Source organism: Petaurus breviceps, unplaced genomic scaffold, assembly GCF_028583685.1.
Source record: "Petaurus breviceps papuanus isolate PSGF00001 unplaced genomic scaffold, PetGlider_PUasm1.0 90617, whole genome shotgun sequence".
NCBI lineage: Eukaryota > Metazoa > Chordata > Mammalia > Diprotodontia > Petauridae > Petaurus > Petaurus breviceps.
The window spans coordinates 4,818,867-4,831,492 of NW_027187287.1; the positions used below are offsets into that span (position 1 = coordinate 4,818,867).

Here is a 12,626-nt window from a genome sequence, read left to right on the forward strand (position 1 = left end):
AACACCTACTTTAGAAGGTTGTTATCAGAATCAAAAGATATGATATCATCTTGATGACAAGATAGCTTTTATTAGAAGCAGTTAGGTGGTACAGTGGATAAATAGGGACTGGAGGAATGAAGATTTGCATTTAAATTTTGACTACCATGTTTCCCCAATAATAAGACCTATCCCGAAAATAAGCCCTCCCCTTACTGTGTAAGATTCCTCTAAAATAATCCCTCCCCTGAAAATAAGCCCTATTGAGATTGCTACTGTAGTGAAGGTGATCCCCTGCGCTACATGCTACATTACGGTACCCTCTGTATGCACCGTCTCCCCCCCCCACCCCCACCCCCCCGGTGAAACGCACGCCGCGCTCCGAGCTGCAGCAGTGAGCGCGTCATCCTGTTCTTCCCCAGTGATTTGCTTGCTGGCGCCATTGAGAGCAGTGCCGCGGAGGAGAGCTGAGGCAGAACAACATAAGCCCTCCCTGAAAATAAGCCCTCTGGTGTTTTTCTTTCCAAAAAAAAATAATAAGACAGTGTCTTATTATTGGGGAAACACAGTAAGACATTTGCTAGCCATCTGACTCTGAACAAGTCATTTAACTTCTATTAACCTCCTTTTCCTCAACTGCATCTGTTGCAGGTTGCTGTGAAGACCAAATGAAATAATACTTGTAAAGAATTTAACACAATGCCTAAAATAATGCTTGTAAAGAACTTAGCACAATACCTAATATATACTTGGTGCTTAATAAATGCTTGTGTCCCTCCTTTTTCTTTCTTACCTATAAAAACTTTCAAAATTAGAGGTAAATCTATTAAGTAAAATGCTAGTAAACCTAATACATTAAATTTAGCAGTTCTCAAAGAGTGTAATATGGATCAAAATTTTGAATGTTAAATTATTACAGAGAAAATAATATTTCTAAATAATTTTATTTAATATATTTTTTACTTATAATGTACACTTAGTATGTTAAATACGTAATTTGCAAAATAAACAAAACCACAGAGTTGCTTACTTTAACTCAAGATTTTTCACTGAAAGTGTTTGACATACTGAACTTCAACAATATACAGTAAACAAATAGAACATTTACTGAATATATAGCCAATATATCAAAGGATAAACTATCTTTGTGTTGCTATGAGAAATAAACATTCACTACACATCATATGTAAAATAATATAACATGGCAATTATTGACACATATACAGGGGACCTTGGTGAAGTAGTTAAATAAAGTGAAACTGATTTTTGCCTCTTCCTCTTTTTCTTTTAAAATATTACTTGTTATAAATGAAAGAATGATGATCAAAAACTATATATACAAATGAAATAAGCAAAATAATAAGTTTTTTTAAAAAAATTTATTCCTGACAGAATTTTTTAAAATGTCAATGCTGAAAATTAGGTCAACTATATTGACATTTTATTTACTCGAGATAAATTAACATGCTCCTTTATTACTTAATAAATGCCTGGGGGTGAGGGTGGGGGGGGAGATGGCAAATGTGTCACTCAAAGCTTTTGGCTTCTTTTTATATTCATTAGATAATCTGTCTCTTGGGTTAGTGCCTAATTGTGAGAGAATTTGAAGAAGGAAAACCTTATCTTCTTTCTTCTTGTTATGAAATGAGGAAAAAACTATTAGCAGCACCTGATGGCATTTTTAAGAATGAGGAACTTTATATTTGTCAGTCAAGTAATAATTCTGCATGAAGCATTAATTTACAAAAATAAAATAACATTTCAAAAACCTGAATCATATATATGACCAAACAAAATTTCAAGTGATCAGCAGATCATTTGGAAAATAGGCAGCCAGGTGGCTCGGCGAGTAAGAGCACCAGCCCCAGTGTCAGGATGACCTGGGGATCGAATCTGGGCTCAGATACTTAGCACCACACCCAGAAATAAGTGCTGTGTGACCTTGAGCAAGTTACTTAACCCCAATTACTTAAAAAAAATTCTCTGGGGGCAGCTAGTTGGCACAGTGAGTAAAGCGCTGGCCCCGGACTCAGAAGGACCCGAGTTCGGTTGTGGCCTCAGACAACACCCACAGAAAAAAACTAGCCGTGTAACCTTGGGCAAGTTACTTAACCCCAATTGTCCTCCAAAAAGGCAAAAAAAAATTTTTTTTCTGATGGAACTCAAAAAAACCCCCAATCATATTAAAAATGAATCTATGTAATAATACTTGTGAGACCATTCAAGTTTTTTTGCTCCTAAACCTATAATTATTGGATCTTAAACCAATCAGAATTCATCTATTCCTTGAGGATCATAGTTCTCCCTCCTCCTAATCCCTATGGTGGCACTACTATGCATTCCACATGGAGAAGGGAAATTTCTTTTTAGAATTTGCTGTTTAATACAGACATCAAATATTAACTATAATAACTAACCAAGATGTTTCCTCATTATCAGAACCAACTCTGATTCTCTAATCCATTTCTTAAAAGCCACTAATGGCAACTCCATTTAGGTTGGCTTTACATCCTTTAATGTTCCTTTTTCTTTTAAAAAGCAAAAAACCCCAACATATTTGGTACAACAGCAAATTGCTAATAGAATCAGAGCATGTACCCAGACTTTGGTCTAGTTGTTGTAAAATAAATGTGTCTGCTCTGTTTTCACATTTATCTTAGTGTTATAGACCACTGGGGCACAAATTGCCTCTATTAATGTTATCACTTAATTAACATTCAAATTAAAAATGACATTAAGTACAACAATCTGTGAAAATAAGTCAGTATGACTCCATTTTAATAACAAGGGCTCCTCCATGAAATAAGCTTTTCTTGGCACTGTGAAAAAATTCTATGCCTAAAAAAAGAGTAAAATAAAAACTACCTCCTAGAGACCAACCTGGGGCAAACAACAACCTCAAATTTAAGAGAAGTCTTTCTGCTTCAGAATACCTCACCTCTAACTCTTGCTCCCTTTGCAGTGCAAATTGTTTGAAGGACTTGACAATAAGGCCAGCATTAGAGCAATCATAGACGAAAATGGAAGGGCTGCCCATCCAAGTCTGTAGATCATATATGGAGAGTGGAATATATTGAGTATAGTTCTGGAAAACAAAAACAAAATAAATATACATTACTTATGCATTGGAAGAACTATAGATACAGTTCCCTTTCCCAGGCTGCATTTTTAAAAGCTATTATCAAACTTAAATGAGTTTTAAATGTATAATTTTGCAACAGTGAAAAGAACAGTACATAAATTATTAATCTCAATTTTCAGTAATTCAAAAAAGGTCCCTATTATGTTTTGCTATGATAGGTTCTGGGTCGTAAGAGACTTTTTTTCCTGACTTACTTCTTGGGATGGTGGGGTCTGCCAGGTAAGGGAGGGAGGTATCTTCCTCTTACCAATCTAAGACATTATAAATTCACAAGACATAATCACAGAAGATGAGGTGTTAGTGTGTTACTATAGAAGAAGAAAAAATTGGCCATTGCACTACTGTTCTGGAGAGAATTAATACCTTGCGTATTCCAGGCCAATAATAGATCCAAGTATAACTATCAGGGAAAAACTATGTTTAAAAGTGGAGTACTTTGTCTAGGAAACACCTCAAGCAGTAGCTGAAGAGTCAATTTGAGAGGTCTTGAGGCCTAGCTAAAGTAGCAGAGACATATACTCCAGCCAGACATGTAACTGGAGGCCAGAAGCAATTTCAAAGCATAAGGCCTCTGAAGAAGACAGAAGAGATACCTAGCCTCAGAAACTGAGAATTGAGCTGAAGGTAGGAGCAGACCTTTGGAGCAGGGTTGAATGACCATGCCAGCAAAGGCTCTGCTAAGGGGGAAACTTTCAGAGGACATGACAAGAGAGAAATTACTTTCAGGCCAGCATAACCTTAGTAGTGAGTAGCCTCACTCACATGTGTTCTGTACATTTACTTATTTACACAGCTACATGATTCCATGTTTGTAACCATACTTCCCACAGGCTGTGCATATTTCTAGCAGAGTACACCTCAGATTTATGGGTGGTTTTTGTAGCTATTATTTTTGCTATGCCATGTTAGTAATAAATTCCTCTGCTTCGATTTAATTGGGTCAACTGGTGGGCTGTTAATATAAAACACATCAGTAGAGGCTTGTCAGGGGAGGGTTGGATAAGCCTTTATATAGTGTCTATTATATACCAGATGCTGTGTTAAGTACTTTTTACAAATATGAACTCATTTGATTCTCATAATAAACCATGTAAGATGAGTGCTATTATTATCCCCACTTTATAGTTGAGGAAACTGAGGCAAAGAGATTATATGACATGCATGCTCAGTCATAGAACTAGTAAGTATCAATACAGATTTGAACAAGTTTTCCAGATTCCAGACTAAAGGCTCTATCCACTATGCAAATAGTTCTGTGGTTCCCAGTACCTAAAAGACTGTGCATTATGCCAAGTGCTTAATAAATTAATTGTGACCTATATTATATACACCAATAATAAACATTATAATACAATAGTAAACTGGATCCCCCCAAAATAGAAGAAAGTGACAATAAGAGACCAAATGAGAAAAAACCATCTCTTAGAATAATACAATTATAGAAATATAGAGGTTAGAAGGAACTTCAGCTTCTCTAACACTTTCATTTTAGAGATGAATAATTACAGAAAGATCAAGTGACTTCCCAAATGTCACAAAGTTTGTTAGTAGTCAGGTTCCATGACTATGACCCACTACATCAGACTGTTTCTTGCTGTTTGAATATTTTCATATGTGAATTCTATGTGCCCATTTTGCCTCTTACCATATTACAAACTCCTTACAGTTGTAGGTAAGACTTTTACTTCATTTCTACCATCCCTTCAATAGTGCCTAGTAAAGTCAACAAATGTTGTTTTTGCTGCTAATAAATACAGAGCAGCAATAAGGAAGAGGATTACTACATAAGCCAAAATTCTTAAGGAAGTTTTTATAATGCTATTTATATAAAATATTAGATATTATATAAATTTTTCAATACCCTGTGCTCTATGATTCTCCAATATGACATCTCATTAGTCACAGACATAGCTTCTGAGATGCAGTCAAGTCAATTGGCTAGCTTGAAACCCATAGTCATTATCTTTCCTTGGTACACATTAAGAATTTTATGCTAATTGAGGCCAAATGACATTCTGACATCATTTGTGTATGTGAAACAGTTAATAAGATACTTGGTTCTAATCCTTCTTTTCAGAATACATGTTTGTGAAAATTTAGGTGAGACGATAACAGATTTAAAGATACACAGAACCATTAAGTGCTTAAAATGCTTCCCTGAAAAATGTCACATTTAATATTAATTTTCTTGACATTACTATGTTAGTGACATTTTTATTTTTTTTAAATAACATTTTCCCACTTGGACAACAAATACACTAGCATTCTGACTATACTTGGGTCTATGTATGTGCCTGAGACAAAAGCTTTATAATAATTAAGAATGGAGAGAGTTATCATGCTTATGAGTAGCTTTGCCAATAATAATTCAATTAACAAAAAAACCCAGCAACAACAACCATCCTTGGAACCTGTCAGACTTTTTGCAACAACCATTTCCTTCTCAAATAATATATTGTTTTCAAGAATTTGCTTATTTTTTTAAAATGATAAAATTTTGAATGCTTTGTTTCATTTACATATAACAAGCATATTGGGAAGGGCCACCTAGCGCTCTTATTTTTTGGTAAGAAAGATGAAAACAGGTTTATATCAGAGAGAAAGTTGGCAGAGTACTTTGTTAGTATGTAATAATCACTGTGAAACAATACTATGAATTATTTCAGCCCTTTAAAATAATACTTATAGATCTCAATAAGGCAGGGTTTCAATTCTGTTGCTCTGTATATTAAAGATGGTGCATTAGCTTTCTATTTCTTGATTTAATTTTTTTACCTGTAAACATAGATAACCAGAGATTTGCTACACCTTTCATCCTCTGGGTTTTTTCCACTTTAATTTCTTCACTTCTAAAGCCTCTATAATCTTTTGAGAGATGCTGAAATGTTACTTTGTCTTATATATTGCTTTTATTCTTTATATATTGTGAAATTCTGAAACTGTTACTTTCAATAGCTGAATAAGGGAATTAAGAATCTCTAGTGAACTTTTATTTTCCAGATTTCCTTCCATATGTTTCCTTTTTTGTTGTCTCCTTTAATGGGGGAATATCACATTCAACTTTTCTCCTACATGTACTATCAACTAGATGGGACTGGTATTTGCAATGCATTCTTCTAGACCTTCAATGGCTTTCCCAAATTCTTCTGCTATGGTGGTGTCTTTAGTGGCATTTCTTGGTTCTACCACCTTTCATGCTGTGATTCTTAAGACTATAATAGCACTTTTAGTCCATTAGTTGGATTCACATTGTCCAATACAAAAAGGGCTTTTCAGATTTATAATTTTTTCATGCCCACCTCTTTTTAAAAATCAGGTGCTGTTTATCATCTGCTTAGTTATTTGGGTATACTTATTGTAATTTACATTTTCAATGACCTCAAGATTTCTAATTTTGCAGGTCCCTTCAACTTCATCCCTTATTTCATCTAAACAGGGTATAAGGATAAAGGTATTACTCTATGATTCTCTTACACTTGTTGGTAACCTGTTATGTGACTTAACAACTAATATTATCCTTGATTAAATACAAAAACAAGTATAAAGCCTTTGTCTATAAATGGTGAGAAAATTTCCAAATTTGTGATGAATTCTTTTTGAAATGGATCTGTGATTTCACCTTTATTGGGACCAACTTCTATGAAATAGGTAAACTTTGCCTACCAGTGCATTTCAGCACCATCTCTGCAACTTCTAGTCTCAAAGAGTTGCACTTGATCAGGTATCCCCTCCTTGTCAAAATGGTCATCACAATGGCTTGCAGAGGAGTTGTTTGGAAACTTAGGCCTTTCATCTAATTCTTAGATTCAAAGAGTAGCTTTATAACACTAGCTAAAGTGCTAACCCAATTAACATTGAAACTTTAAATTAATTGGCCAGCATTTCAGAATTCATACCAAGGTAGTCTTCTGGGAGATAGTGTTGTTGTCACAATAAACTGGCTGGAATTTCCTTACTCTCCTGTTCCCCCACCCCCACTCCTGTGTCTCTGTCTCTCTATTGTCTCTCTCCATGGACAAAGGGTTGGCCTTGAGAAAATTCTCATTGTCATTATGTCTCATTAATTCCCATTGAAATTTAATGATACATTAAAAACAGATGTTTTGAAAGATTCTTTTCCATGTTCAATTCCCAGTGCTTCTCATTTATTTTCATTGCTGATCTCTCTCATGATATTCTTATTATAGGTGCCGAAGCTGAAGGGGAATCCAGTGCACCTGGACTTAGAGTAAAGGTACAACATGGCTAAAAATGGGCATTTACTTTTTTGTCACCTGGTACATACAGCTTCTTGCACTGCCTCAAAGATTCTTTACAACTTAGTAAGAAGAGTGGAATGAGTGGAGCACTAACTACTGATGCAGTTGTGAGCTACTCCAGCCATTCTGGAGAACAATTTGGAAGATGCCCAGAGATCATTATGCATACCCTTTCACTCAGCAATATTGTTACTACTAGTTCTGTATCCCACAGATATCAAAGAAAAGGGAAAAGGACATTTTTTGTCTATTTGGACAAAAATATTTATAAGCAGTTCTTTTTGAGATGGCAAAGAATTAGAAATTAAGGAGACGTCCATCAAGCAGTGAATGGCTGATTGTGATGGAATACTACTGTACTATAAAAAATGAAAAGCAAGACAATTTCAGAAAAACCTGAGAAGTCTTATATGTACTGAAGCCAGGTAAAGTAAGCAAAACCAGGAGAACATTGTACACAGTAACAGCAATATTTTAAGGATAATCCACTGTGAATGACTTAGCTACTCTGAATAAGACAATGATCCAAGACAATCCCAAAGGACCCATGATGAAAAAAGCTATCCACCTCCAGAGAGAAGTGATGAACTCTGAAAAAAAAAATTAAAAAAAAAACAAAAAAAAAAAAAAAACCAACTTAGTAAAAAGAAAGGCAAGGCAGGTTAAAAAAAAAATGAAGCCAGTTCCAAAGCAAACCAATGATAATGTAAGATTAGAGAGGCAAAAGACAGAAAAGTGAGTTTGGCAATATAATGATGAAAAGGATTATTCAAGGCACATGGCAGTTTTGGAATATTCATTCTGAACAATGATGTGAGATTTGTTTGTTATTAGTTTAAATTAAGCTATCTTATATTGATTGAAACAAACATCTTTAGCTATTCTCATCTTGCCATATCGATACATAAATCATCATCTTACCCACAAAACTAGAGCCCAAGTTTTATATTTCCTTTATATTGCTCTGCATTTTGTGAAACAAAGCAGACATTAAAAAAAATGTTCATTGAATGTCAAACTGCAATTGTATTTTCCCTTTCAAATCCAGAAGGGATACCTTAAACAGTGAGACAATAGAATTTTTTTTTCTATCAAACACATCACCAAATCCTGCCCTTACCTGTGTCCATGTTCTGGCCACATAGAAGAGACCTGCTATACAAGCCTAAATTGTACAGTTACTCTACACAATTGGAAAAAATTATTTATAGAGTCATTATGTGAAAGACATTGCAAAATATATGAACACCATCTTTTTATCACGATTATTAAATGTTAGGTACCATACAGAATATACAAAAGCAATTCTGTTAACCATATACAAATACAAATTGTCATCCTTACTGCATTCCTCAGTGTGCCTGAATGAACATTAAAGATAGTTTGGAAGGACACTGTAATGGTGAGCATAGTGTACTAGAGTCAATCAATCAATAAACATTTGTATTCTGCCAAGCACTACAAAAAGAGACAAAAGACAGTACTTTCACTCAAGAAGTTTACAATCAAATAGGGAAGATAATATGTAAAAAACAATACATACAAAGCAAGAATACATACAAGCAGAGGAAAGGCACTAGAATTAAGATGAATTGGGGAAAGCTTCCTGTAGAAGTTGGGTTTTAGCTGGGACTCAGAAGAGTCAAGTGGATCAGAAGCAGGAGGGGAAGATGGAGAGCTTTCCAGAAATGGGGAATAAGACTGAGAAAATGCCTGGAATTGTTCCTTGATCAAAGAGTACAGGGTAGGGATTAAGCTGCAAGAAAACTAGAACCCTAGGAGGGAGATAACTTGTGAAGGGCTTTGAATAACAAACCAAAACATTCTGCATTTGATCCTAGAAGCAACAGGAAGGCACTGGTATTTATTAAGTTTAGGTGGAGGGGGTCACCTGGTCAGAAAATCACTTTAGTGGATGAATGGAAGAAGGATTGGAGTAGGGAGAGACCTGAGGCAAGCAGACCCAATCAACAGGCAGTTGTGGTAGTCCACATGTGAGGTGATGAGATTCAATGAATTCTAGTCTCAAACTCTGCAACTGAGTGATTTGGGGCAAGTAATTTCTCATCTATGGGCCTAAAGTTTCCTCATTAGAAACAGGAGAGGTTAGGATTAGATGATCTCCAAGCTCTCTAGAGCTAGAGCTCTAACATTCTCTGATTCTACAATAATGCTAAGAATTACAATAAAGAATTTATCAGTCTTCTCCTTCTGGGTTACAGTCTAAATTTATTTTTTGATATTAAAAAACATATAATGTTATACTGACTTTCAGATATATTAAATAAATTAAAAACTCATACACTTACTAGCTGTGTGACCCTGGGCAAGTCATTCAACCCTGTTTGCTTCTGCTTCCTCATCTGTCAAATGAGCTGGAGAAGGAAATGGCAAACCCCTCCTGCATCTTTTGCCAAGAAAACCCCAAACAGGATCATGAAGTCTGAAACGACTGAAAATGACTAAACAACAACAAAAAATGTTTTTTAAACATACTAGTATGTGTAAAGAAGCTATGACAAACAACTTTCTGCCTATAACAGGGTCTTTTTTCATGCCCTTAAGTAATTTTAACAGATGCAAAAACAATGCAGTATGCTAGAGTTTCTCTTCAACATTATAAATCAATGAGAACAACACAACTAGCATTTCTGCAATAATTTAAAGACTGCAAATCACTTTATATATGCTATGCCTTTTGAGCTTCACAAAAATTCTTTGGGGTCAGTACTGAGGTTATCCATTATACCCATTTACTGATGCTCAGAAAAATTAAGGGACTTGTCAGTGGTCAAAGTCCTGCAATCCAGGAGCGAAATTTTAACGGAGGTCTTTCTGGCTCAATAGTAGTCTATCTACTATGTCCTCATTGCCTCTCACTGAAAAGAGGGCTAAATGTTAAGGAGTATAGTTGGTACATAATAACCACCCTACTGTATCTCAAATTTCATGAGGACAGGGACAATGAGCCCTGTCAAAATCTTCAATTACTTAACACAAAAAAATGTTCCTTGCAAATAACTTGCCAGATACATTTTCTTTCATAAATCAATCAACAACAACAAACAACAAAAAACCAGACAGTGTAATATCATGGATAAAAGATCAGCCTTGGAAGGCTTAGTTTCAAGACCCGTCTCTAACAAATTCTATATGTGACCCTGGGCATGATTGAGGCAACTCTCTAAGAAATTGAAAGATACTTGCTAATTTCAATGAGTAGGGATAGAGATAGATTCCTCAATAAAACAGTGACGAAAACACAGATATAGAGGGGAAAAAATTAAAAACAAAATAAAGAAAAAATCCTGCTATTTTGGTTAATCATTTAGTCTTTTATAAGTCTGGCTTAAGTGTTAATCAGCCCCTCAAAAACAGATCAACTTTGAAAACCTAAGAAACTGAATCTATAAAGATGAAAAGCATACCTGGTGACACTACCAAGAAACAAAGAACCTGTGGGATCTGTCCTGAAATAGTCTGCCAGTCTCTCCTTTCTTCTATACTATATTAACAATAACTATCTACAAATGACAATAAGCTGTTTCCCTTGAATAAAATAAACATTTTCTTTAAAATATCAAATGTGCATATGTTGAGACTAGCAATGCTGTAGTAGCTTGGGAGACTGTATTACTTTACTACCATCTAGTTCATTAATTACTGTAAAATAAGAAAAATTACTTCAGGGGCTAACTGTTGCAAAACTCAGACATTCTAAACCATATTAGCTTATCTCTAAAAAGCAAAAACTGTCTGTGTCAAAGTAAAGAATGGAATTATAGTCATACAATCTTTCAGTGACTGGCCTAGAGAATTATAGCTTTTATCCTACAGTGAACAATTCTAGGATTTTTTTCTTTAGCCGGTCTGGGGTGGTCGGTGTGTGGAGAAAAATTAAAAAGGAAAAAGTAGAAAAATGGAACATGTGAGTTTTTCTTTGCATTGTCTCTATGAATTCGAAAACTCGTGAAAGTTGACTGAAAAAAATTTACATGGTGTTTTTAATGTTTGACATAGACCCTGGAATATAGGTGCTACAATATATCATTATCCTCACTTTACATATAAAAAACTGAAGTTAAGATATTTAAAGTGACTTGCCCAGGATCATATAAACTAATACCCTCCCACCCCCTTAGTTCAATTTTATTTTCAGTTCTGATTTTTCTTGATCTCTGCTTTCCCACTCAGTAACTACTAATTAACCCATTGAGAAGGTAAAAAAAAAAAACCCTAAAACCTATTACAAAAAAGTATAGTAATGCTTCTGCATTAGACATGTCCCAAAGAAGAACAAAAGAAAGAAGGAAGGAAGGAAGGGAGAAAGAAAGAAAGAAAGAAAGAAAGAAAGAAAGAAAGAAAGAAAGAAAGAAAGAAAGAAAGAAAGAAAGAAAGGAAGGAAGGAAGGAAGGAAGGAAGGAAGGAAGGAAGGAAGGAAGGAAGGAAGGAAGGAAGGAAGGAAGGAAGGAAGGAAGGAAGGAAGGAAGGAAGGAAGAAAGAAGAGAAAATATGCTTCAATCTGTACTCTTAATGCATTGGTTCTCTACAATGCTTTCCATCTTGACTTCTCTGGAACTGTGATTTGTTATTGTGTTAATGAGATTACTAAGTCTTTCAAAGGTGAGAATCTTTACAATATTGTTTTTCTGTACAAACTGCTCTCCTAGTTCTGTTCAATGAATGCTGCATTAGTTCATACAAGTCTTCCCAGGTTTTAATGAAATGATCCCCTTCATTCCATATAGCACATTAGTTTTCCATTGCATTCAGACACCAAAATTTCTTCAGTCATTCCCCAATTAACAGGCATTCCTCAGTTTCAATTCTTTGCTATCACAAAAAGAGCTGCTATATATATTTTTATACATATATGTCCATTTCTTCTTTCTTTGATCTCTTTGGGGAAAAGACGAAAGTGCAGAATTGCTGGGTTAAGGGGTAGCAGTTTAAAAACTTTATAGGCATAGTTGGAAATTGCTTTCCAGAATAGTTGGACTACTTCATAGCAAAAGTACATTAATGAACCTAGGTTCTGTTTTCCCACATACCCTCATTTTCCTTTTTTATCATCATGATCAATCTAATAGGTATAAGTTGGTATCTCAAAGTTGTTTTAATTAGTACTTCTCGATGTATGAATGATTTAGACCATTTTTTCTTTCTTTCTTTTTCTTTTTTTGTTTCGCTCTTTGGAGGAGGGAAAGCAGGGCAATTGGGGTTAAGTGACTTGCCCAAGTTCATAT

At 35.0% G+C, this 12,626-nt stretch overlaps 1 protein-coding gene across 2 annotated transcripts in view; it reads right to left on the reverse strand.

Annotated features, from left to right (window-relative positions):
* Positions 1-12,626, reverse strand: part of RPTOR (regulatory associated protein of MTOR complex 1) — a 528,996-nt gene that overhangs the window by 330,970 nt on the left and 185,400 nt on the right. For both annotated transcript variants that reach the window (XM_069064093.1, XM_069064092.1), the window contains exon 5: positions 2,918-3,064. In XM_069064093.1, the coding sequence (XP_068920194.1) occupies positions 2,918-3,064 (147 nt within the window). The remainder of the gene's footprint in view (positions 1-2,917; positions 3,065-12,626) is intronic.